At 38.7% G+C, this 27,944-nt stretch overlaps 1 protein-coding gene across 1 annotated transcript; it reads right to left on the reverse strand.

Annotated features, from left to right (window-relative positions):
- Nucleotides 1-1,721: 1,721 nt before the first annotated feature.
- On the reverse strand, nt 1,722-27,813 carry LOC150054043 (cytochrome P450 2C5-like). Its single transcript, XM_090346215.1, has 9 exons — nt 27,612-27,813; nt 26,911-27,073; nt 26,565-26,714; nt 22,699-22,859; nt 20,902-21,078; nt 17,697-17,844; nt 12,386-12,573; nt 8,516-8,657; nt 1,722-2,433 (listed from the first exon to the last, which is right to left on the reverse strand). The coding sequence occupies exons 1-9, from the start codon at nt 27,777-27,779 to the stop codon at nt 2,252-2,254; spliced, it is 1,479 nt and encodes a 492-aa protein (XP_090202341.1). The 5' UTR covers nt 27,780-27,813; the 3' UTR covers nt 1,722-2,251.
- Nucleotides 27,814-27,944: the final 131 nt, after the last annotated feature.

Consider the following 27,944-nt stretch of genomic DNA (forward strand, 5'->3'; position numbering starts at 1 on the left):
GCTTTCTTAAGCTCTTTTAGGGCTGGTCTATTGCCCCAGGGTTAGCATTTTCCAAGCATGGTGGGGAGGAGTAAAAAGGTGGCTTGACCCACACTTTCCGTTCAGGGGAGGAGCTGCCGCGATATGGCGGCTTAACCTCCTCTTCCAGTTTAACACGAGGTGAAGGGAGGGAAGATGGATAGTACAATGGCGGGGATCCCTCTAACCCCCAATTGTCTGCCGCAAATTCCGGAGCAGGAGCACTTGGTATAGGGCTCTGGGGCCTGATCCCAGGATCAAAGGGGACCAAAAATCCCTCCTCAGGGCGAGGCTCTAAACCCTTTTCTTCCTGAGCAGTGGGAGGCCAACTCTCCACAACCCTGAGCACTCCTCAATTAAAGATTCCTTGGCCCTAGATGTAACTGAGCCAGGATAGAAGGAGGCCTTAAGGGCAAACAAGGTCGGAGAAGACCCCAAGGGCAGGGTCTTCTCCCACGTTAATCTTCCTCCTTCTCACCAGGAGCTCTATGCACTCCCATGGGGCCCAATTGAAAAAAATGGCCGCCATTAAAGCGGCACATGTTAAGGCCTCCCAGACCTTCTCAGCCTGGGGATCTGAAATCTCCATACCTCTGCTTTTAAATCTAGACTTTCCATTTCCTAACAAATGGGGCGATGTCGTTCTTTCTGGCAGCAGCATAGAATTCCATTGTATATAATTACCACATCTTGTTGATCCACTCATCAAGCCAGGGACATCAGGGTTGGTTCCATACCTTTGCTATGGTAAATAGTGCTGCAATGAACATCATTGTGCTAGTGGATTTAGTATGCCCTTGTTTCTGGACGGTTGGGTAAATGCCAAGTACAGGAATTTCTGGGTCGTAGGGGAGCTCTATGTTTAGTCTTTAGAGGAACTGCCATATTGCTTTCCATAGTGGTTGAACGTCACTGGGACAATTCTTATGTCTATAATTTTGCTTTGCTGATTTTTTGCACTTGCAACCAGGAGGATGGAGAAGACATAAAACAAAACTGGTGGTGGTGGTGATCTTGGTTCCATTTATGATTGGCAGAAGAGATTTCTCTTTTTTTCTATGTAATTTTATTGTTAGGGTGGTAAACAGAGTAATTACAGTTACATACATAAGTTCATAAGTACATTTCTTCTCAAACATTGTTATGTTTCGCACATTTTTTCTCCCCAACCCTCACCATTCCACCAAGTTGTAAAGTTCCTTTTGGCAATATTCTTGTATCACTGTTACACTGGTTCACAGTTTGTCCTTCATCTCGCCATTTTGTTGTTAATCTTTCCTGCCCCAATTTAAATAAACCTATGCAATACAGAGGGTACCAAGATCACATACCATGTCAACAAGGAATAAGTTATAAGGGGAAAAAGATGAAAGAAAAAAAGAAATAACTTCACCTAGTGCATTAAAAAGCATGTACACACACAAAGTAAAACCTTTTCCTTCCATGTGCTGCAGTTCATTTTCCTAGCACACTTTATATGATGATATATGTACATAGCTACTGTGCTATTGTGGACCTCTGCTAGGAAAATCCTACACATATCCCAGGTAATACAAATGAAGAAAACCATGGAACTTGTGTTTCTTTGGTTCTGGCTTACTTCACTCAACATGCTTTTTTCCAAGTTTTCCATTTCCTCACGAATGGGGTGATGTCATTCTTTTGGATGGCAGCACAGAACTCCATTGTGTATATAGCCCACATTTTCTTTTCTTTAGTAAATTTTATTGTTAGGGTTAGGTATAGCAGGGATGTAGTTACCTGTGTAAAGTAGTGAGTGAGTACATTACTTCTTAAATATTGTTAGCCCTTCTTGTTTTCATTTCCTGGAGTCCATTCTAATAAATTTTGTTTTCTATAATCAGGTACACAATGACATGATACCTTTGTGCTTGTAGCTCTCTCTGGGTTCACTGTGTGAGAATGCTCAGGATTTTTCTTTGCATATGTTTAAAATTTTAAGCATGGTTCTGGCTGAGGCAGCATAGATGCTAAAATTGGGACAATTCAGGAAGACCAACAGTTATAAAGCAGATAGAACTGTAGGTATGATTGTGTAGTGACACAATAAACCCTCCATATGGAGAAAGGGACTTCTGGATCCTAGGGGAGAGCAGAGATGTGAGAAGAGAGGACAGGAAGGCATTCCTGACAGGGGAAGGTGCCGAGTGGGGGCTGAGAGGAAGGAACTGTAGATCGCTACCCAGCTGGAGCCACACAGCAGAGCTCTTCTTCAGGCTGGAATGAAGCAGACCTTGAATGGAGGTGGCAGGGAGACAAAACCATTCAGAACTGGTGTGGTATTGAGGTCCTGGGGATCTACTAGAGATTTCAGGTTGAAGTTCTGCAAAATGGAGGTGAGGAATATGAACAGCTCCATGCGGGCCAGGCCTTCTCCAGCACAAATCCGCTTGCCTGAAATGTTTAAAAAATAAAGTGAAAACAGGAGATGACTCATTGTATGTATGAGCACATGAGGTACTGCATTTGTACCTGGCAAAAGAAAGTGTCAATGTTCCCTTAGTGAATTACTGAATGCAAGGCAGGTAGATGCATGGAGAGGGAGAAAGCTGTACAGGTGCATGAGCAAGGTGTAATATTAACAAACACATCATTGAAAGCTTGTTATTTGTTTAGAGCACCTGTAATTCCATCACAGGAAGCCTAAGGCAGAAGGATCCTGAGTTGGTATTCAGCACATACTACGTTTTGAAGATACATTTCTGAAAAAAAAACCGAAGGCACGCCATACAATACCAAATTATATATAAAGGAAAAACAGGAGAAAGAAGATGGTGCCAAAACAACAGGGACCCTGCTGAGCTCTCTCCCACAAAAAGAGAGAATTGGAGAATCCCAGGAGCCAAGTAGTTAAGAAATCAACAACTACAAATTTAAGAAGCAATGGAGAAGAATTCAAATGGGAAAAGAAATATAGGCTACCCACATTGAACTAAGAAGCAGTAAGTCAACTGAATAAACCAATTTCATACAATGAGATAGAAGAGGCAATCAGCGCCATGCCAAGCAAAGGTGCCCAGGTCCAGACAGTTGCACTATGGAATTTTACAAGACTTTTAAAAATGAATTAATACCTATACATTTGAAAGTCTTCCAAAAAAATAGAAGCAGAAGGAGCCATATCAAACTCATTTTATGAAGCTAATGTCACATTCATCCCCAAAGCAGGAAAAGACTCAACAAAATGAGAGAATTACAGAACATTCTCTCTAAAAAACACAGATGCAAAGCTTCTCAATAAAATACTACCAATAGAATCCAGAAACAAATTTTTTAAATTATACACTACGATCAAGTAGGCTTCAACCTACAGATGCACAGCTGGCTTAATATTCACAAATCAAATAATGTAATACATCATATCAATAGATCTAAGATTAAGAAAAATATTATAATTTCTCTGGAAGCTGAGAAGGCATTTGACAAAATACAGCATCCATTCATGTTGAAAGCACTAGCAAAAATAGGAATAGGAGGTATATTCCTTAAAATAATTAAAAACATATTTGACAAACCTATAGCCTAAATGAAGACAGACTAGAACCATTTACATTAAAATCTGGATCTAGATAGGGATGCCCAGTCTCTCCACTTCTCTTCAATATAGCTTTAGAACCCTTTGTCAGAACAAGGAGGCAAGAAAGGGATATCAGAGGGATCCACATAGGGAAAGAAGAGAAATCAAACTGTCCTAAGTCACAGACGACATGATCCCATACCTGAACGACCCAATCAACACCACTCCCAAATTCCAAGAACTAATAAACCACTTTAGCAAAGTGGAAGTATAAAAACTCAACCTTCAAAAGTCAGTAGCTTTTCTGTTTGCTAATAATACACAAACAGAAGGAGAAATCAAGAAAATGATCCCATTTAAATAGACCCCAAAAGAATAAAATATTTAGGAATTAACCAAAATGTAACGGAATTATTTAATGAAAACCATAAAGGCCTAATGAAAGAAATTAAAGAGCACACCAGGAAATGGAAAGACATCCCATGCTCATGGGTAGAGACAGACAATATAGTGAAAATGGCTATAGTGCCAAAATTGATATACAAGTTCAATGCAAGCTACATCAAAATTCCAAGGACATTCTTTACCGAAATGGAAAATATAATCCAGAGGTTCATATGGAACAACAAAGACCTAGATAGCCAAAGCAATTCAAGGGGGAAAAAAAGTAATGCAGGGCTGGGAGTTTGGCCTAGTGATAAATTGCTTGTCTAGTATTCATAAAGGTCTGAGTTCGATTCCTTATTACCACATACATAGAAGTGGTACTGTGGTTCAAGTGGTAGAGTTCTAGCCTTGAGAAAAGTCCAAGAACAGTACTTAGGCCCTGAGTTCAAGCCCCATGACTGGCACAAGAAAAAGAGAAATGCAGGTGGTATTACAATATCACACTTCAAACTCTACTATAGAGCCATAATAACCAAAACAGCATAGTATTGGCACAAAAATAGACCAGAAGATCAATGGAACCACACACCTATAATCAACTTATATTCAAAAACAAGCCAGAGATATAGAGTAGAACAAACACAGTCTATTCAATTATTGGTGCTGGAAAGCTGGGCAGCTACATGCAGAAAAATAAAAGTTGATCCTAACCTTTCACCATGTACAAGCAAGCATTAACTCAAAATGGATCAACAAACTCAATATCAGAACTGAAACCTTTAATCTGTTACATGATACAGTTGTAGAGACACTGGAACTCATAGGCCTAGGCAAAACTTTCCTGAACAGAGTCCCAGGGTCACAACAGATTGGAGAGAGAGACTCGAGAAATGGGACTATCTAAAAAATGAAATGTTTCTGCACAGATAAATGCATAGCTACTGAAGTAGAAAGATAGCCAACCAACTGAGAAAAGATATTTACCAAGAATACATCAGACAAATGCTTAATATCCAGCATCTACAGTATCTAAAAACAACCCTAAGGTACTACCTTACCCCAACTAGAATGACAAATATTCTGAACTCAGATAAAGACAAATGCTGGCAGGGATGTGGAGAAAGAGGAAACTTACTGATTTGCTGGGTGGGATTGTAAACTAGTTCAGCCACTCTGGAAGGCAATTTGAAAGTTTCTTTAAAATCTGAAAATAGACCTTCCTTATGATCCCACCATACCACTCCTGGATATCTAACTTGAACATCATAACCCAAGATATGATAAGGACACTGGTTCAGCTATGCTCATCTTTGCACTATACACAATAGCCAAGCAATGGAAACAACCCAGATGCCCAACTACAGATGAATGGAGACAAAAAATGTGGTGCATATATTTGGATACCCAAGGTTATGGACGTGGTCTTGGAGATACAAACATAACTACATAGACAGAAAAATCTATGATGTGATATATACTCTGTAGACATAATGTTTTATCATATAGATTAATATATATCTATGACATACAAACCCTCAACTTCATATGTTCTAAAATCTATGTGTCACTGATTGCATATAGAGATTCTCTTCTTGAATACTTGTTTCTTAAACATGACATTTGAAATATGATGTAAAAATCACTGTTAAAATCTTTCAATAAAAAGAAAAGAAAAGGGATGAGAGATAACATAGTACATTAAGGACAACAATCACTCATTATATGGTTTTTGTTTTTGTTTCTATACCCTATGTTATCTCTCATCGCTTTTGCTGTCCCTTGGTTATCTCATATTGTTCCAGTATCTCACTCTGTTATCTGGTATATTGGATATATTTGTATTTGGTTATTTGAAATTGGATAGGGAAGGGGGGGAAACAAGATGAGGCGTGGGGGTAGGGGGGATGAAAATGGGGACCAAGACATGAGAAAGGATATCAATGTATGTGAATTAATGCATCTCTATCTGGTGAATATCATGTAACCCTTCTATTAATTACAATAAAAAATATGAAAAAAAGAGTAAAGGATAGAGACAAGGACATTGACCTGATCTTTCTCTTCATGAAGACTTTATTATTTTTTTAAAAAAATGTGATACTATTCTCTGTTTCTGTGACAGAGTCTGTGATACTAGACCAACCCAATAGGACCAAGAAAGAGGCCTTCATTGGATTCCTAGAAATCAAGGAGGATGTGAGAAGTGGGGAGAGAATAAACATTTCAGTTCTGAACTGATATGTTGAATTGCGTTCTGTACAACTACTTCACAGAAGAATTTTAAACTAGAAATAAATGTAAAAATAACAAAAAGTATAGATAGGTTAAAAGTACAATCCTCAAAAAAATCAGTATATCTCCATAGCCAATGCATAGTATTTAGGAACTATTAATGAAGCTATTAATTAAGCACAATATAATATCTATACATCTTTGCTTATTTTAACCACCTCACACTTTGAAGAATGACACTGAGATTGAAAAAAAATCTGACAAAATGCATATTGTGTAGGATTCTGGTCACTAAGAAGAATTGTTCAGTAAAAAGAAATTGCTTAAAATGTTGGTGACAATTGGGGAATAAAAGTGTTAAAAGCCTATCATCCTTTTCTATTCAATAATTGGTTCTAAAATCAGTAGACCTGTCTCCTCTGTATGTTGCTATTAGTAAGCAAGATAAGCTATAAATTTTAATGATCAGCTTGGAGGAAAGAAATAAAGTGTATTTTTAGAATAAAAAATAAAAAAAGAAAAGGAAAAAGATACTATCTTCATGTCATTATTTCATTATTTCTACATGATAGATGCTCTTTCTTAATTTTTTTCTGCCTTTTCTCTTTCTCTCTATGCTGGGTTGGGGTTGATGAATTAATATGTCAGTTATTCTAATATGCTCTCTACTAAGAATAGGGACCTTAGTTCTAGGGGACAATTACACTTCCGATAGCATTTTTTTTCCCTGTGGCTGAAATGAGGGTTTAATAGAGGTTGTCCTCAACCAAGAGGTCAACCATATTTCCCATCTTTTGTGTACTCTTTGTGTACCATTAAGCAATATAATCTGCCCTCATTCTGCTTCCCAAACATTGTGTTCAGATTTTCACTGATGTGCAAAATCATTTGAAAGAATGTTTTTTCATTAGTTAAAATGTTTCCCTTTGTATAAAGCAAGTGAATTTTTAAAGAGTGATCATTGCCTATCTCAGTGATATCTAAAGCAGATACCAAAGGCAGCATTAGCTGGGGGCCAGTGGCTCAGGCTTCCAATCCTAGCTGCTCAGAAGACTAAGTTCTAAGGAACTTGATTGCTAGTCAGCTGAGGGTAATGAAGTATAGAACAATATTATCATCATGTAAATGCCAAAAAAGAAAAAAAGAAACCAGAAGTAGAGCTGTGGCCCTAAGAGACAGAACAGTAGACATAAGCAACATAAGCAAGTCCTGAGTTCAAGCCCTACTATCAAGAAACCTACAAACAAACAGACACACAGACAAACAGACAGGCAGGCAAACAGACAGAAGTCACAGCTTCAGAGAAGGAAGGTTGCTCCATATCCAGAAACATAGCACACATACTAGAGCTGTGGAGATACAATATCCAAGACACATGAAATGAAAGAAGAGCAGAGAGTGCTCTGGAATCTTTGTAATACATTTGCCACACATGGGCTGGGAGTTTGGCCTAGTGGTGGAGTGCTTGCTTAGCATGCATGAAGACTTGGGTTCGATTCCTCAGTACTACATAGCTTTAAAAAAAAAACTAGAAGTGGTGCTGTGGCTTAAGTGGTAGAGTTCTAGGCTTGAGGAAAGCCCAAGAACAGTGTTCAGGCCCTGAGGTCAAGCCCCAGTTCTGGCAAAAAAAAAAAAAGGTAATTGTTGCACATTTCTGATATGACCCTAAGATTATGTGACAGTTTTGACAATCTGGGTTGAGAGCAAATGTTCTGCTGTGTGGTTTATGACTTTTGAAAGAATGCTGTGCTCTATCTGCCATCTACTCTCAATCCCTTTTGAACTCCCACAAATGTCTAAGATGTTCCTTACCCCATTTTCTGTTCAATATAAAAGTAGGAGAAAGCAATAACTTGGCTAATACTCCCCTCACCAATCCTGCTGTCTTGTAATCTGTGGCTGTTTTCTCTTGCTGCTGTCAATGTTCCCTGAGTTTTGGGAGACCTTGCATGCTATAGAGGAACCAGGGGGTGACAAATGCCACAAAAAGACTTGGGAGGGACCTGATGGTAAATGAAGGCAGTCTGAATGAGGCTCACTTTTTAGGAACATATCATTAAGACATATGCAAGGAAAGAATGCAAAGGCTCTATGCTTTTCCTTGCTAAATTACAACAAAACAAAACAAACAAAAAAACCCACAGACTAACTGAAGCCCCACTGCTCTGGTGAAGCCATGAGGATATATCACAAACTGGGAAAAGTTCATGGGCCATCAAAGTGCCACTACAAATCAGGACCTAAGTACAGTTATGCCAGCCCCAAAGGAGGCACCACATGAATGCCAAATGAGCCCAACCCCCAGAAATATCTTGAGGTAGGGAAATAAAATTGCATTACCTGTTGAAAACGGCATGAAGTAATCACTTTTCTTAAAGTTCCCACTTTCATCCAGAAAATGTCCAGGGTCAAATATCTCTGGGTTGGGGAATTCCTTGTGGTCATGCAGCACGGATGTCAGTGATGTCAATATGGTTGTGCCCTGGACACAACAAACACAGGTTAAAGAAGCTACACTGTGTGTGTGTGCCTGTGTGTACATGTATGTATATATATATATTATATATACATATATGTACATATACATATGTAGTTATGCACCTATAAGGACGCCTGTGGATCAAACCACAAAACCTAGCTACTCAGGAAGCTGAGATCTGAGGATTGCAGTACAAAGCAACTTGGGAAGAAAGTCTGTGAGACTCTTAATGGCCCTTAACCGCTAGAAAACCAGAAGTGGCTCTGTGGCTCAACGTATTAGAGTGGTTAGAGCTCTATGATCAACAAAAAATAGGTAAAGAGATACAATGAAAATCTCTTAGTTCAATCTTCTGTAAAAAATCTTCTATAGACCTAAAGGTGATGAAGACTTTCCACAAATGAATGGGCTTCAGAGCATACAAATATCATCTTGAAAATATTCAAAAAAAGGAAAGTATCTGCAAAATTTAACAATTCATGGCAATAGACTTTAAGACTGTTGAAGAGACCCAAAGAACTCAAAGCATGATTACAAGTACAATGATTTCAATAACAAATTACATTATTGAAAATAAGAGAATTGGGAGAAGAGAAAAATAAGCAGCTGAATGCAATAACGCAAACAATGCCATATTCAAGTGAGGAGTTCAATAAAGATACAAAATCCTTATGAAAGAGTTAAACTAAAATTTTAGAAGTTGATAGATATGTAAAACCAATTTTTGATGGGGCTTGAATAGGGACTGGGCACTGCCCTGAGCTCTTCATCTCAAGGTTACCACTCTATCCCTGTGCCTGGGCAATGTCCCTGAGCTCTTCAACTCAAGGCTACTCCCCTACCCTTGAGCCAAGCCCCAGTTCTAGAGGTTAATTGGTGATAAGAGTCTCAGTTCCCTTTGTGCCCAGGCTGGCTTTGAACCTTGATCCTCAGATCTAAGCCTCCTGAGTAGCTAGGATTATAGGCGTGAGCCACCACGCAGGGTTTTAAAACTAATTTTTTAAAAAGTGGAAAACAGTGAACCAAACTGAAAAAAAATCATATGAAAGATCAAGGACAAAATAGATATATTAGAAACATCAGATGAAGAACTAGGTGAAAAGTAAAGAAGTATAACAAGAATAAACAACTCAGCCAAGAAAACTTGAAAGATCAAATTGAGGAAATATAGGCATAATAGAAGGAGAAGAGGCCCATGATAAAGGAATAGAAATCAAGATCAATAAAAGAAATCAATATTACCCAAGTCTTTAAGAGTCCTGGTACATGAGGCATAGACAGAAAACAGACAGTATTTAAAATTAATATTCATAAAAATTAAAGATTACCGAGAGCTGCAAAAGAAAAGCAACTAGTGGTCTTTGGTGGGAAGCCCATCAGTCTAACAGCACATTTTGCAACAGCAGAAAAGTCAAAAGCAAGGAGGACATAAAACAATGGAAATATATAGCGACTGCATTTGCTCACTCTTCCTCCTTATATTTCTGTGCCCGATGTGTCCCACTCAAAGCTTCAATATCCTGGTTTTCATTCTGATAAAATTATGGAATGTTTCACAAATCCTCAAGCAAGTTTGATGCTGAGCTTCTGGAATTGTTCCAATTTTATCATATGTGCTGCCTAAGCCAGCACTATGCTTATAATTTTCAACATGTAAAAAGAATCCTAGGCATTCACACACAGTGAGACCAAAGGAAGATGCTTTTAGGAAAGGACATAAAGACTAAGTGTCTGTGTGCATCTGATCATACAAAGCAATATTTATTGGAATGAACTACAGGAAATGAACACAAAAGTTTTTTTTTCTTTTTCTGCTGTTTTAGTTTTCTTTCCTCTATTTTTCTGTTTGATCATTAACTTTACCTTGGGACTATAAGGGGAGGTACAGAAATGGAGGGAGAAAGGGTAAGCAAATACATCAGTGGTACTTTCAGACACTATGTTGTAAATAAACTATACAACTTGTGACTGGAGATGGCAAGGAAAATGGAGGAGAGAGCTAGGAAAGGGGTGACATTAACCAAGAAGTAAGTACTCTCTCTGACTATGTAACTGGAAGTCTCTGCACATCATCTTTATAATAAAAATGAGAGAAAATCCAATTATTAAAGAGAATAGAACTGATTCAAAATATAAACATATTTATTTAAAAATTCATACACAAATAAGAATAGTGAGTAAATACCACTAATGTTATATTTTTTAAGAAAACACTAAAATCCACTTAAGATATAGAACTTGATATTGAAATACCAAGCTTGAAATTTCTTTTACTAATCAAAAATGAAATTGACATCACCATCACCACAAATTTTGTTTCATACCAGCCTGGCTGCCATTACAAAATCCAACAAATCGAAGTTATGGACAAAAGAAAAGCATAGCTTAAAAATATTATCCCAGCAGCTGGGAGTTTGGCCTAGTGGTAGAGTGCTTGCTTAGCATGCACGAAGACCTGGGTTCAATTCCTTGGTAGCACATGCATACAAAGAAATGCTAGAAGTGGTGCTGTGGCTCAAGTGGTAGAGCTCTAGTCCTGAGTAGCAGCCCAAGATTGGTTAAAAAAAAAAAGGAAAAATACTATCCCAGCTGGGCGTGGTGGCTAAAGTCTGTAATCTTAGCTACTCAGGAGCCTCAGATCTGAGGATCAAGGTTCAAACAGTCCAGGCACAAAAGGACCTGAGACTCTTATCTCCACTGAACCTCTAGAAACTGGGAACTGGAGCTTGGCTCAAGGGTAGGCCATTAGTCTCGAGCTGAAGAGCTTAGGGATAGCATCCAGGTTGAGTTCAAGCCCCATGATCCACACACACAAAATTACTATCCCAGGTATTATGCACCCTAAAAATCTAACCATTTCTACAGGTGAATCATTACCAATGACTAGCAAATTTTATGTTTACTTACTTTGATGTCATCAGAATTATTAAAGCATTTATGTTTCTCTGTATCAGGTACAAAGGATATTAAACACACCATAAGAATAATAATAATCAACCCAGGCCCATGACTCTAATCCTAGCTACTTGGTCCAGCCCACTCTGGAAAGTCCATTTATATCCATTGAACTACCAGAAAATTGGTAATGGTGCTATGGCCCAAAGTGGAAGAGTACTAGCTTTGAGCTAGTGACAGCACACAAGCCATGATTTCAAGGCCCACATCCAACAAAAAGTAAAATAATAATAGTTGAAGCCACTGGTGTTTTGAGAAAGTCTATGAATATATTTGTAATCAATTTTATTGAAAACAAAATATTACTTGGAAAATAAAGTATAGATAAATTGGAAGTATAGTATGACTTATGCATTAGTTGATGAAACCAAGGTTACATTTACCCCCAATGTATCTATAATTTTTCTATAGGCATAATAAACATCCCAGAAGAGCATGTTGGGAAATGGATAAAATATTCTTGTATGTTCACTTGGAAATACAAAAACTAAATAGACCCCCCGAAAAAGTAGGAAAAAGGAAAAAGGAAGAAAAAGAAGACCCAAAAACAAAAAAGAATTTAAGGGAGAAAAATAACTGGAAAATTCACAGTTCCAGATTCCAAAGCTCTTCTTGCATGGATACATAACCCCCAAACTTCCCATAACACAAAGTGTCCTGGGCAGCCAACTGTGAGACTTCTGCAGCTCTCTCATGTGGTGTGGAGGAGCAGAATCCCATAATGAACCCAGAAACTCACGCTCCTATGGAGGCTCACAGAAAAGAAACAAGCTCACCTTGGGAATGAAGTAGCCTCTGAAGTTCACGTCACGGGTCACTGCATGGGGCAGGTTCATGGGTATGAGACTGATGTATCTCTGGACTTCATGCAACACTGCATCCGTGTAGGGCATGCGGCTCCTGTCCTGCATGCAGGGGCTCCGGTGCCTGCCAATCACTTGGTCAATCTCTCCCTTCACTTTAGCTGGTTGAGATACAAATAAGGAATGGTGAGATAGGAGGAGAGAGACACATTGATCAGGGTAATTCAGTGCTACATAAAGTATGATAATGTATCTCAACAAGATTCCAGGTTTAAATAAATATATATGCTTCATAGAATACTTACCTGGATGCATTTAAGCACTTGCTAAGTAGCCTTATAATTTCTTAATAGTGCCATAGAGTTTAACATCTCCTCTTCCCCCTCCCCTTCCCCCTCCCCCTCCCCCCCCTCCTCCTCCTCCTTCTGTCTTCTTCTTTTTCTTCTTTTTCTTCTTCTTCTTCTTCTTCTTCTTCTTCTTCTTCTTCTTCTTCTTCTTCTTCTTCTTCTTCTTCTTCTTCTTCTTCTTCTTCTTCTTCTTTGGTTCATAGGGCTTGAACTTTGCCCGGGCACTGTCTCTGAGGTCTTCAGCTCAAGGCTATGGCCCTACCATTGAGCCCAGCCCCACTTCCCATTTTCTAGAGATAAATTGTATTCAAAATCTCAAGTCTTTTTGTGCCTGGGTTGGCTTTGAACCTTGATCCTCAGCTCTCATCCTCCTGAATAACTAGGATTACAGGCATGAGCCCGGTGCCTGGCTGAGTTTATCTTCTTCTTAAAAAATAAAAAAGCAGGAAGGACAACAACTCCAAATTTAAGAAGCAACAGAGAAGAATTCAAATGGGAAAAGAAACACAGATAAAGCTTATAACCATGATTATCAAAGAATAAAAATGAGAAGAACCCTCCCCAATCCCTCACCACACAGCCTCCCTGCCTTCCATGGAACCTCTGAATTCCAGCAAGACAGCACAGACAGAAGCTGACACTAGAAGGAGGCAAACAACCAACCCTCCATGGGATCCGCCAACCATCAGGAAAGCAGAGCTGGTGGTGAGTTACAGAACTTAATCCAGACCCTGTTCACTCCCAACCAAGTAAAATTGGGAAGAGGGGGGGCTAGATACTCAGAATTCAGCCCCTTCCCCCATCAGTCCCCTCCATCAGGCCATTGAGACTGGAGACTGAGGCGGGCTAAGACCAAGCTTTACACCAGCGGGTGGGGGTGTGTGCCTGCATGCCTGCATCTGAGTGAGCCAACACTAAGTGGCGCCCTTCTGCTGGGAACCTCTGGCAAGACAGCACCAGGGGCGCCTCCCAAAGGAGACACAGAAAGACTCTCACCCAGAAATGACCCTCTACCTCCAGCGGAAATCATGGGTGAACTCTGCCCTAGTATGGAACAACAGAAAGAGCAGGGATAGGAACCTTGCAACACAGTGGGGAACTGGAGGGCAGAGCAGCAAGGGCCTAGCTCCCACTTGGAGAACCAAAAAGGCGGGGCTCCACCCTACTGTGGAAACCCCAGAGCCCATGTCTTCACCTGGGCCTAGCCACTGAGATCAGGGCTGGCAAACAGGCACAGGTTGGGTTAGCTGAGACCTAGGAGCACAACTCGTGGGCACATCCACAAAATCTGCATGCTCAGACCCAGAATCGGAAGGACACTCCACCCCACTACAGAGGTGCTATTTAACTCACAAGCGTGGGCACAGACATCAACTACAGGTCTTTACTGAGAAGCAGTGGTCTTGTCATCAATAGCAGCTCACTCCTATTGGGAATTGAGAACACGCCCCCTTGGGTACTGAGAACACGCCCACCTAAGGGCAAAAAAAAAAAAAAACAGAGCACACACTCAAAGAGCAAATGCCACTCACCATTTGGAACAGGCAGGTGTGTGATGTGCACATCAACAGCTAGTCCCTGCTGCTATGAACAGGTTGGACAAGCCCCAACAGAGGCTCTATCTAGCTGAATCCCAAATGCTCACATGGATAACTGAGCCATTAAGCAATATCAGCTGTCCACCCCTCCTGACCCCAGAAACACCAAAAACACAAATCCCCACCTGGACCCGCCTACCTGAAGTCAGCAACAGAATTAATCGGGCTGAGAACCACACATATACAGATACCCAGAGAGAACCCCCAGCCTCAAACCAAGTTAACTTCATTTCCTATTGGTGACAGCGCAAACCTACAACAGTAATTAGCAAGCCCTGAACTCCAAATGTGGAAATCACAGAGACAAATCATGAAATTTATAAATAATCAAACTCCAAACACAAATCCCAAAAGGAGACAAAGGTGGAAGGGTGAGAGAGAAGTCATCATCCAAAGAAAAGACACCTTGAGGAGAGATGAGATATGACTGTTCAAGGAAATGATTGTGGACATGACTAAAGAGATCACAGCAGAATTCCAAAAACAATATTAAATAATCAGGAACAAAGAGCAGACCAGCAAGAATCCTCATCAAGAAGCTATCACCTATCAATCAGTAATCACAGTGGGGGGGTGGGGGGGAGGGAAATGGGTACCGAGACATGTGAAAGGGTATCAATGTATGTGAATTAATGCACCTTCTATCTGGCAAATGTCATGTAACCCTTTTATTAATTACAATAAAAATTTTAAAAAAAGACCAAAGGAAAAAAAATCAGTAAGCACAAATGGAAAGAGAGAGAGAGAGAGAGAGAGAGAGAGAGAGAGAGAGAGAGAGAGAGACAGAGAGAGAGAGACAGAGAGACAGAGAGACAGAGAGAGGGAGAGAGAAACACAAAAGGAAAAATAAATAATGGCCAAGGATGCTAACCACTTCTCCATGATTTCCCTAAATATGAACCAGGTGAACAATCCAATCAAAAGACACATGACAGCAGATTAGCTTAAGAAACAAGACCCATTAGTATGCTGTTTCCAACAGACCCACCTCACTGCTAGTGACAGACACAAACTCCTAGTGAAGGGATGGAAAAGAATTTTCCACTCCAATGCACTGAGCAAAGAAGCAGTAGTAGCAATTTTAATCTCCGACAAAATTAACTTCTCAGTAAAATCAGTACATAAAGATAAAGATGGCCATTACATATTAGTAAAGGGATCAGTTCATAACCAGAATATTACAGTTATAAACATTAACTCCCCCAACATGGAAGCACCTAAGTATGTCAAGCAAACTCTCTTAGAATTACAGGACAAGACAGACAAACACAGTCATCATGTGAGACTTCAATATGGCACTCTCATCAAAAGACAGATCAGTTCAGCAAAAAATAAGCAAAGACATCTCTGACTTAAATAACACCATAGCACAACTGGGCTTAACAGATATACACAGAGTCTTCCACCCAACGGCAAAGCTTTATCCATTTTTCTCAGCAGCACATGGAACAGACTCCAAAATAAATCATGTAGTAGTTCATACAGAAAACTTAAGCAGATACAAGAACACTGATATAATACCCTGCATTTTATCTGACCACAGTGGAATCAGACTATTCTGAACAACATAGAAAAGGGTAAAAAATATTCAAACACTTGGAACCTGAATAAAACAGTTCTGAATAACTCCTGGGTTATAGAACAAATCAAAGAAGAAATTCAAAACGTTCTTGAATGTAATGAAAATCGAGATACATCAAAAAGGAACTTATGGGACACAGCAAAAGCAGTCTTCAGGAGCAAATTTATCACGCTAGGAGCCCATAATAAAAAGACAGAAGAAGCTCATATAAACAACCTAAAGAAGAAATTGAAGCACCTAAAGGAGGAAGAAAAAAGTTGACTCTGAAACAACTAGAAAGACAAAGATAAAAAAGTAATATCAGAAATCTCAGATATCAAAATAAAATATACTATACATAAAAGTAATAAATCAACAAGTTGGTTCTTTGAAAGAGTCAATGTAATTGACAGACCTTGGCTGGATTAATCAAAAAATGAGAGCAGAGACTCAAATAAACAAGATTAGAGGTCCTACAGGAACAAATATGACCAACATTAAAGAAATTCAGTCTATTTTGAATAAGTACTTCCAGGAACTATATTCAAAGACAATATGAGGTCTTTGCTAGACCTTTCATCTTCACACTTCAGGGTCTTTTTGAGTAAGGACTTTCCCAGTTTCCTAAGCTTCTCTGGAGAGAGAGCATTTCTATCACCTAGTAAATGCAAGTATGGTAATAATTTGAGCATGGAGAGTCTACTTGATGAATTCTATCATATCTTCCTCGACATCTGCTTATTCATTATTTTTTTTCCTACCGTTTTGGGCCTTGAACTTGGGGTCTGGCAGCAGTCCTTGGGCTTTCTCAAGGCTAGTGCTCTACCACTTGAGCCACAGCACCACATTCAGCTTTTTTTTTTCTGTGTATGCAGTACTGAGATATCCCAGGGCTTCCTGCATGCAAGGCAAGCACTCTACCACTAAGCCATGCTTTTTATCCCGACACTTGTTATTTCTAAATAGGAAATTTTATGGGAATTTTAGAGACATGGCTTGGGTTTTCTTCCCTCAGAACTTTTCTTGCTGCATTTAGGTGAAAACATCAAGTGTCTGCATCAGTTATTTCATCACCACTGTATCTACTCTGAGTGTCAGAGTTTTGGTATTTGCTTATTATTCTCCTTTTTGTCCTTAGAGTGCTTATTCCCATTTCCAGTTATTTCATCATTATTTCCTTAGTTCTAGCACAGTCATCCCTTAATAGTAGGTCTTTAAATGTAAAATAACATTGTAAAAATAAAAATTATAAAGATGACCTTGTGAAATTCTAACGTTATCAAACATAACTTTTACAGAATACTACTACCGAATTCATAATATTCCTTCAGGTATACTTTCTGCCTCAATAATAGCCTTAAAATTAGTCTCTTTCTAGAAAATGTCCTAGAATGGAATTTATGTCAGTCACTTCCATTAATTTCTATGACTTCTACTGTTGCATTAGTGAAAAATGTTCTCTTTGGCCTATGGAAGCATTACAATTGGGAGAATGAGCAAAAATATGCAGAAGGACTTAACTATTGTTAAAAAAGGGAAAAAAGATAAGAAAATAACGAGATATTTGGTCCAAAATTCATATATAATTGTATGTCAATTTATGCTGGAGTTCTTTTCCAGTAGTTACCTGCCATAAATTCCAGACACTTCTTTTCCTACTGCCTTGTTCTCCTCACTTCTCTCTGATTTCAGCTGATATGGAATGTTGTTTTGTGAGACATACCTAATGGCATGCAAATGACATGCACCTTACCCAAGTTTACCTGAAATTCACCTACCTGCAACATGGGGATGCTTCATCAGGAGCAGCAGGGAGTATCTCAGGGTTGTGCTCGTTGTTTCTGTCCCAGCACCAAATAAATCATTTGTAAGAATTGTCAAATTTTCACTCGTATATTCCAATGTCTCCTTGTGATCTTCCTGCTCCTAGGATTGGATACAATTATATGATTTATTATTTACCAGCACCCATAATTACAGTGCAGCTACAGTATCTCATGGGAACCTGGAGAGCAAAGGACTAAGAGGAATGAACAATGACACAGCAGGGGTAATACTATTTGAGCCTAAAAATCCAGAGGGTATTGTGTTATCCCTACTCTAACCAATGGTGCAGTGATTCCAGATTTCAGGTCATGAAATTCACCTCTCACTTAAGCCACTAATACCTACATTTTCTCCAATTTTTAAAGAAGCAGGAAATGGATTATTAGCAGTAGGAAAATTAGAATCTAGATATTACAAGTTTAAAGTAAGACCTGCAATTTTGTTGAAGTTTTTGTCCCGGGACTCATCTCACCTCAAGTCTTGGGTGTTGTCCTTGAGCTTTATTGCTCAAGGCTAGTAGGATAGCACTTAAACCAGGACTCTGTTTCCCCCTTTTTGCTGGTTAACTGGACATAAGAGTCCCAGAGCCTTTTGTGCCCAGGCTGGCTTCAAACATTGAGCCTCAGATCTCAGCCTCTAGAGTAGCTAGGATTACAAGTATGAACTCATTGCAATTTAAGTTATTGCGTCAAAGATTTAAAATGCTAAATATGCTAAAAGGCACACAACTTAGGATTGACAGGCAGTAGGAATGACTTAAGAACCAAGTCGCTGAGTGTAGAGAACTTGGGAAGCAATGATTAGGAATGGATGACTTGAAGAGACTCTAAACCACGAGAACAAACTTGTTCAAATTGGACCGGGACTTTGGCCTAGTGGTTGAGCTTATCCCAAAGACAGTGCTCAGGCCCCAATTCAAACCCTAGGACTGGCAAAAAAAAAATGGTTACATTAACTTGTCATTGACATAAAGGAGAGAATGAATAAAACAGTGACCAAGGACTCAGAAGATGGTGCAACATTAAGCTGTCAACAAAGTTGCAGTTTAAATGTTGAATGAGGAAATCATTCAATACATCATTTTCTAACTTGTCCCTGGGGCAGCATTAAATCCATCACGCTTTTATAATTCCCAGATGACTTCTGGTGGGTCTAATATTACGTACTAAACTAATTAAAATATACTGAACACCTCAAAGCTTGTGCTTGCTAGGAAAAGAGTCATCTTTGACACTATCAGTTTCACATATGTGCTAAGTTCAAGTTACACTATGGTAGCATCAACTTTACATACTTTTCTATGATCATCAAGTTACATTTACTTTGCAATGTTAAGGTAAAATTACGCTAGTGTGCTCAAACACCAATATGAAAACTTCCATTCTTCTAAATGAATTTGTTGATTTACTAGTTGCAGGGAACATGATCTAATATAATAGAGGCTGTATAAGCGCTGGGAAAAAATTAATGAAAATCTAAGCGGTGGAAAGGATTCCCTGTCAGGGACTAAAATCCTAATATTGTCTTATATCCTACCATCATGCAGGGAAAATTAATACTCCTGGGGTAAAATGGAAAGAGAATCTCTCATGAATAGCAATACCATACAAGAAATGCTAAGGGGAGTCAGCTTGCAAGTAGAAACTATACATGTTGAACAACAAATCAATACCTTATCAATAAATACATATCCTTAGTAGACTCCCATAGATAAATATGAATGTTACTGATACTCTATTTTGTATTCAACTTCTTTATAGTTTATGTACATTTGGGGGGGGTTGTTGTTTTTTGTTTGTTTGTTTGTTTTTGCCAGTCCTGAGCTTCAGCTCAGGTCCTGAGCACTGTCCTTGGACTTTCTCAAGGCTAGAGCTCTACCACTTTTGCTATGTATGTGGTACTGAAGAATTGACCCAGGTCTTCGTGCATGCTAGGCAAGCAGTCTACCACTAGGCCAAACTCCCGGCCTGTTTATGTACATTTTTAAAGGAAACACAGGAAGTAAAAAATCATAGATGAATGTTATGGTTATCAAATGTATTAAAGATTTAAATTGTGAAAAAACAAGCTAAGCAGGGTATAGTTGGAGGAAGGAGAGGATTGAATGTGTAATCATAATTTTCTGTAATTTCACACTGTAGTGTCATAAATATTTTATAATACTGCCCATGGGAATAAACAAGGAATCAACATTACTTAGTTGATTTCAGCACATCATATTTATGTGTATATATATATGTCATCTATCCATTGTCTATGAAATTATTGTACACCTCTGCTACATATGTAATACATTCATTTTATAGTTATGTAAAAGATCGTAATGAAACTCTATATACCAAGAGAGAAGAGCAGATGGTAAACATAAGGGGAGTGGTGAAGCTGACTAAAATATATTATGTGCACCTATGTGCAACAAGTATTAATAATATAATATGGGTATATAATTATATCATAATACACAGGAGAAAAACACATTTTGAAGATGATGAATTATGACTAATTAAAGATCCTTTCAGAATTATTTCCTCAAAGCCAATTCTATCTCATAGAATATGAAGGAAGTCCATCCTAATTAGGTATTCTATTTGATATAGTACATAATAATGACACACATTGTCATATAATTACACAATACTTTGCATGGCAAGTGTTTCTATTTCTGTGGTTTCTAGTGCATTGAACGTCTCATTATTTAGATTCTGTTATCCTATTTATCGTAAGACTTGGACTCAGGGCCTGGGCACTGTCCCTGAGCTTTTCAGCTCAAGGCTACCGCCCTACCTTTGAGGCACAGTGCCACTTCCGATTTTCTAGTGGTTGATTGGGGATAAGAGTCTCTTGTCCTTTAGAGCCTGGGCTGACTCTGAATCTTGATCCTCAGATCTCAGCCTCCTGAATAGCTAGGATTACTGATGTGAACCACCATGCCCAGCTTTGATTTTTATATAAAGAAAAGAGGAAGTATTCTAATTATTTAATGAATTAATTTTAAATTTCCTGAGATGTTTACTGCAGACTCCTTTACATGAGTGACAACTTATTTTTTTCAGACATTACTGGTCTGATTGTTTAAACATTCTCATAACACCAGCTACTCATTGTTCAAGGAATGCTCAAGGATTCAGGTAATTGTGCAGATTTTTAACATTTTACCTGTTTCCTTTTAATCAGGAAGCAGTCAATGAGGTCTCTTGGATTGTTAATATCCAGTGATTCTTCATGGTCTTTTATTTGCCCCAAAATATAATTGTGCATATAAGCAATATTTTTTGTTATTCTTTTATGACTCCCTGGTAGATAATGAATGACATCAGGGAATAGGTTGTAGATCTAAAAGTAAAAACAATAATTTATTAAATGAAAATGTTTGTATATACATATATACATAAATATAGCATATATATACAATATGTGATAGAAAAGAAGGCTGTAAATAGTAACATTATATGGCTTCATCCTAAAGGAAATTTTTTCGTTGGCCAATCCAAGGACTTGAACTCAAGCCCTGGGCTCTGTCCTGAGCCTCTCTCAAGGCTTGTACTCTATCACTTGAAACATAGGGCCACTTCTGCCTTTTTCTGAGTCCTTTATTTAGGAATAAGTGTCTCACATCTTTTCCTTCTTGGATTGCTTAGAAACATGATCCTCAGATCTCAGCCTCCTGAGTAGCTGGGGTTACAGGCCCATCTTGAAGGGAAATTCTGATGGAACATAAAGTGAGAGAGATTCAAGGAGGCCCCAAAAATCAATCTCCTTTTAGAGCATGTAACAGAATTATTATAATTACTTTTTGGTGAGTTTAGGGTGGCCAAATCCATACAAGGGAAAACATTGTGAGGATGTTTTATAGTTCAATTTTGTCATTTCTACCCAGGCTACCTTGTCCTCTAGGATACAGCAGTATCAGCAAAGGCTCTGACTCTACTCAGTGATTCCCGGTAACTCCCATCGTAACAAACAGGCTTCCTCTGCAAGGAAAAGTACTTTTGCCCAGTAATGACATGAATTTGAGATATCAGATTGGAAAATAAACCAGTGGGAAATGTAAGCTTTCACTAAGGACCTGGATATCCTTTGATCCACTAGGCATCTTTGTGGAATGGAACAGAGGAATTTATAGCAATATGCCTTTGGGATTTAGTGAGAAATAGCAAATTAATAGCTAGCGTTCGTTAGGTGGATTTCATCCTATATTTATGCTTTTTTCAGTAGGAGTAAACAATAAGCTTAGATATCCTTCTCAGAAGCATATAACCTTTTTTGTCCTTTTGCTTAGCATCATTTAGTTGTCTTAGGCTTTCGTTTTGACATGCCCCTATGTAAATGAAATGTATATTTCTTTTGGTGGCAGTATCAGGGATTGTCCCCAGGAACTCAGTCTCTTGCTTAGCTATCTTGCTCATAGCTGGTGTTCTGCTGCATGAGCTACTTTTCCTGCCCTGGTTTTTTTGCTGGATATTGGGGAAATGGAGTCTGGCAGACTCCTCTGCCCTTGCTGGCTCCAATCCTCATCTTCCAGGACTCAGTCTCCTGAGTAACTATCATTTTAGGCAGGAGTCAACAGCACCTGGCCATACAATATATCCAGATATATTCAGCTCCCTTGCTGCTCTGCCTCAGGCTTCCCTTCCCTGCTTCCCAGGGCAATTCCAACAAGCATCATTGTTCCATTTTGGAACGGCATAAAATAAATTACATCCCTCTCTCTTGCCCTATAGTAATATCAACTCAACATTGATAAAGAGTCTAAAGGTTTGAAGGTATTACAAAACTAGAATAGGAAAAACACTAGAACACGGTGGCATAGGCAGGAACTTCCTGAATGGCCCTATATGGCTGCATAGGGAGCACTGTCACGGCCGGGTGTGACCTTACCACTAGCTCTTTAAGTTTGGCTGGGTGGGGGAAAAATACAAGTATTTTCTTAGGAAGGAAATATCTTGGCTTCACCTGTATCCATGGTGAGCTGATAATCCTGACATTGTCATCCAATTTCTGTAACAAGTTAAGGAAGGTCTGGTCTTTATAATCAAACCGATTCTTGAAAACAATGGAACAGATCACATTGCAGGGAGCTGAGCCCAAGATGAAGGTGGGATCACAGGGGGATCCTGAAGAGTTAAAAACAAATGAGATACTCATGTGAAATACTTAACCTTTGTCATTTCTACACTTTTGGTTACTAATTCCTCTAACAGCGAAACATCCACTTGCAATTAAACTAGCCTATCAATTTACCTGAAGCATGACTGGGATAGAACAAACTTATTGATTTTACCTATAGGTATAGCATTAGTCTTGCAATCCCAGCTGTATGCTATTTGGGGAAAATATTCCTAAGAGTCAAGCATTCTGAGTGATAATACACCTGTTTGCAAATTTGATAGACTACACAACACTGAGAGAGAAAGGTAGAGATCATCATGTAAATGTACCTTTTTTTGAATCATCGATGCAGAGAAAATAAAGAGTGATTTACTACTGTTCACATACTAGAAGGAATCAAAACAAAAGGCAGAATGCATTCATGTTATATGTGGGAAAAATAATAACCCCTTTCTTAAATGAAAACGTCAGGTAAGGCAAATGAAAATGTAAAATTCATAAATGGCATCTTCTTTTTCATTCTGTATTTAAAAGTAAATTTATCCTCAGGAAATAAATAGACAGTAAGCCTAATTAAACACTAAATTTAATTTATGGAGAAGGATGAACTTTGGGGATTTGGGCATGAGTAAGATATTATATTTTTCAAATGTGTCTATCTATGTGGTCTGTCCATCATTTAGCAAAAAAATCTTGAAAAGGACTATTTTGTCCATTCTCTGGACAGTGAAATTGCTATGACAAAATAATGAATATATACATTGCCACTGAGTCTACTCCATTGACCCTAAAATGTCATGAATTCAGGCATTGTGTCCTGGTTTGAGTCGTTTGCATTATAGAATGGTCACTGAGTTGGTTACATGTGGGTAGGTTACTTAGTGACTTAAATTTGACTAAGCTGTCAAAAAGAGCTTTATTGTAACTCTGAAGAGGATAGTTGCTTGGGAAGTTGTGGAGATTTTCTATGACTACACGTGTGTCAATCACAGGTTATGCTTGATTTTCAGTCCTTCATTTTATTTGGAAGAATGAATTTAAAAGCCAGCTCATTTAGAATCCAAGCAGACAAGCACATCCATTGTGATGAGGAGTACAGTGGGTGATACGAGTCTTTACTGAGATTTTTAACATAACATCCAATAAACATGCAGAAACGTGATAGGCAAAACTGACAACTGAACCAGGATATACTAAGAGAAGACAGAAGAAAAATTTCAGTAATTGAAATATAATCACCTCATTGAAAAAATAATTGTGTATCTAACAGATTCATGACATACTACACTTATTCAAAATATATGAAACAAAACTCAAAGTACGGGATAAGAACAAATAACTAATGGTGATCTATTGCAATTGTATGATGCTTGCAGAGAAATAAGTTTTGATGTGAATTATATTGAGACAATAAAAAGGTCCTTTGCATTCTTAGTTAAGGTATTAAAAGGAAATTAAAGCAGAACTGAGGAAATGGAAAAACCTCCCATGCTCCTGGATTGGAGGAATCAACATCAGGAAAATGACAATCTTGCCATGGGCTAGCTACAAATTCAATGCAATACCCATCAATATCCCAATGTCATTCTTTAAAGAAGTAGAAGAGGCAATCCAAAATTTCATATGGAATAATAAAAGACCCCATATAGCAAAAGCACTTCTTAGCAGAAAGAACAGTGCAGGAGGAATTTCAATACCAAACTTTAGACTCTATTACAGAGCTATAATTATCAAAACAGCTTGGTACTGGCACAAGAACAGGCCTGAAGACTAATGGAATAGAACTGAGGACCCAGATATTAAACCACAGACCTATGGCCACCTAATCTTTGACAAGGGAGCCAAAATATAGAGTGGAAGAAAGATAGCCTCTTCAACAAGTGGTGCTGGCAGAACTGGTTAAGCACCTGCAGAAAACTAAAGTTGGATCCTCCTTTGTCACCCTGCATTAGAATTAACTCCAAATGGACCAAAAACCTGGAGGTAAAAGCCGACACACTGAAATCTTTATAAGAAGAAATAGGAGATACACTAGGCCTCCTTGGCACAGGTCAGAACTTTCTTAATAAGGACCAGGATCACAACAAATCAGAGAAAGGCTGGATAAGTGGGACTGCATTAAACTGCAGAGCTTTTGTATGGCAAAGGACATAGCTAGTAAATTAATTAGGAAGCCTACAGAGTGGGAGAAGATCTTCAGGAACCATACAACGGACAAAGGCCTCATATCTAAAAGAGCTCAAAAAATTGAATTACTCCAAAACTAATCTACTTCACTGTTGGTGGGAGTGCAAACTTGTTCAACCACTATGGAAAGCAGTATGGCAGTTCCTCAAAAGACTAAACATAGAGCTCCCCTATGACCCAGCAATTACACTACTTGGCATTTACCCAATCATCCAGAAACAAGGACATACTAATTCCATTAGCACAACAATGTTCATAGCAGCACTATTTAGCATATCAAACATATGGAACCAACCTAGATGCTCCTCAGTTGATGAGTAGATCAATAAGATGTGGTATTTGTACGCAATGTAATTCTATGTTGCTGTCAGAAAGAATGACATTGCCCCATTTATTAGGAAATGGAAAGACTTAGAAAAAAATCATATTAAGTGAAGTAAGCCAGACTCAAAGGAACTTAGGCTCAATGGTTTCCCTCATTTGTCATAATCAGTAGAAACCTTGGGCTCTCCTAGCAGAGATTTGCAATAGAGCAAAACCTTGTTACATAAGGCCATATAGTATGACGCTAAATGAAAGGACTTCTAGGATATAGAAACAAAAGCCATATAATGAATGATAGTTGTCCTTAATGTACTATGTTATCTCTCATCTCCTTTGCTGTCCCTTGCTTATCTCATATTGTTACAGTATCTCACTTTGTTATCTGATATACCAGATATATTTGTATTTGGTTATTTGAAATTAGATAGGGAAGGGGGGAAAACAAGATGAGGGGTGGGGGTGGAGGGAGGGATATGGGGACCAAGACATGTGAAAGGGTATCAATGTATGTGAATAAATGCACCTTCTATCTGGCAAATATCATGTAACCCTTCCATTAATTACAATAAAAATATATGAAATACGAAAAAAATATAGAGACAATAAAAGAAATAAAATCATATGTTGTTTAACACCATGACTATCCAAAATTACAAGCATGGTTCCTGAGGAATCCCTGAAATGCCAATGAAAATAAGCAACCATGTAGTTGCATCTGTGTGTGGGTCTCTGAGAGTTGATAGGTCATTACCACCTGGTCATTTAGATGGCTCTTTCTACGGTAATGACTTCAAGGGCATCATGGTTCCTTAAGACTTCAGAGAAGAAAATGAAAACTTCTATATAGCCACGTACTGATGTGCTTTCTGACTATTGTCTCAGCTACTCAGGAGACTAAAATCTGTGAATTTTGGTTGGCAACAAGACCACACACCCAAATCGGTGCCAATCAATGATGCCTATAATAATTCACCCAAAAAAGCCTGAATGTGTAGCTCAAATTGTAGAGCACCAGCCATGAGCTGTGCAAAGGTTTAAAGCCCAGACTTTAGCCCTCATTCATTATCAGCATCAAGAAAGAAATGTAACATCCCGTTCATGATTTCTGATGTGAAAACAAAAAGAACCCGTATCTCAGAAGGCAATTAATGGAGCTGTTTCTATCCCTGTGTAAAGTAGAGATGTAAAGCAGCTCATACCATTGGTCTTCCTAAACTCCTCCACCAGGCAGCGGGCTTCCTCTTGCACACGCTCTTCAATGCTCTTCTTCCCCATCCCAAAGTTCCGCAAGGTCATGAGAGAGAAGCGCCTCATCTCTTTCCATCTGTTCCCATTGCTAAACACAAGTCCTAGAGGAAGGGAAGCAGAAACATGGATGGAGACCAAAAAAAAAAAAGAAAGAAAGAAGAAACCAACAGACAAGAGCCACAGGGATTGCAAAACTTTGACTAACGATCAGCTGCTTCTTCTATCTTACTTATCAACACATCATCTTCCCAGCACACAAATATATACATCCACACATACTTATGTATGTATACTTACCAAGGCCTCTATTCACTTTTTCAGCTACTGGGAACCTGCCTCTTCCAGAGAACTCCTCCCCATGGTCAATCAGGGCTTCCTTCACTGCTTCATATCCATACAACACCACAGTGGGCTTCATGCCCAAATACAGAGTAAACACAGGGCCATAGACTTCAGAAAACTGGAAATGAGAAGAAAAAAATAGGCAAATGAAGTCACCATTTCTTCCTCAGAGGGAGCCTCAGCAAAAGTGATGCCATCTCTGTATGTTTTTATTTTTGCCAGTCCTGGGCTTGTACTCAGGGCATAAGCACTGTCCTTGGGGTTTCCTCAAGGGTAGAGCTCTACTCTTGAGCCACATCACCATTTCTATGTATGTGGAACAGAGGTATTAAGCCCAGGTTTTCATGCATGCTAGGCAAGCACTCTACCACTAGGCCAAACTCCCAGCCCCCCATCACTGTATGTGTATGTTTCTCTTTCTTGCCAACACAACTTCTTCAAAAACTTCCAAAATCTATACATTACACAGAACATTTGCATTTACTTCATTCTATAATTAAAACACAAACTGGGAAAGTCACACGCATATAAAACTTTATACAACAGTTTTACCTTATGAGAATCAATTATAATATTGCACCCTCATGAGTAGATTTAAAATATGATTTCATTTCTCTCCTGTCAAAAACTACTGGCAGACCGTGAGGAGTACTTACATCGCTTAAAGATTTAGTGATGTCTTTAATATCAACCTGCAAGATATTTCCAATGATTGGAAAAGGGGTGGGGCCAGGAGGGAGTTTCCTTCTCCCAGAGTTCTGTCTCCATATGGAAAAGAGAAGCAGACAGGAGAGACCCAGCACCAGGACAACTACTGGATCCATGGAGGTCTTCTCTCCTTGCTGAGAGTCCTGTGAGCTTGCAGTGCAGACCTTTTATAATGCTTCCTGAGAATCTAGTGGCCAACTTTTTTAATGCATTAGTAATGAATTAGGTAGACACACTTTCCTATCTCTTCTGATTAGACTTTGTCCTGATGATAGAGATAA

Source organism: Megascapheus bottae, chromosome 15, assembly GCF_031878675.1.
Source record: "Megascapheus bottae isolate mThoBot1 chromosome 15, mThoBot2.hap1, whole genome shotgun sequence".
NCBI lineage: Eukaryota > Metazoa > Chordata > Mammalia > Rodentia > Geomyidae > Megascapheus > Megascapheus bottae.

Excerpts from the sequence above, each read along its gene's own strand:
- LOC150054043 (XM_090346215.1), bottom strand. The coding sequence starts at position 27,779 with ATGGATCCAGTAGTTGTCCTGGTGCTGGGTCTCTCCTGTCTGCTTCTC. Across the intron at positions 26,715-26,910 it reads AAAAGTGAATAGAGGCCTTG|GACTTGTGTTTAGCAATGGG; the intron begins GTAAGTATACAT and ends CCCTTCCTCTAG. Across the intron at positions 2,434-8,515 it reads CTTCATGCCGTTTTCAACAG|GCAAGCGGATTTGTGCTGGA; the intron begins GTAATGCAATTT and ends TAAACATTTCAG.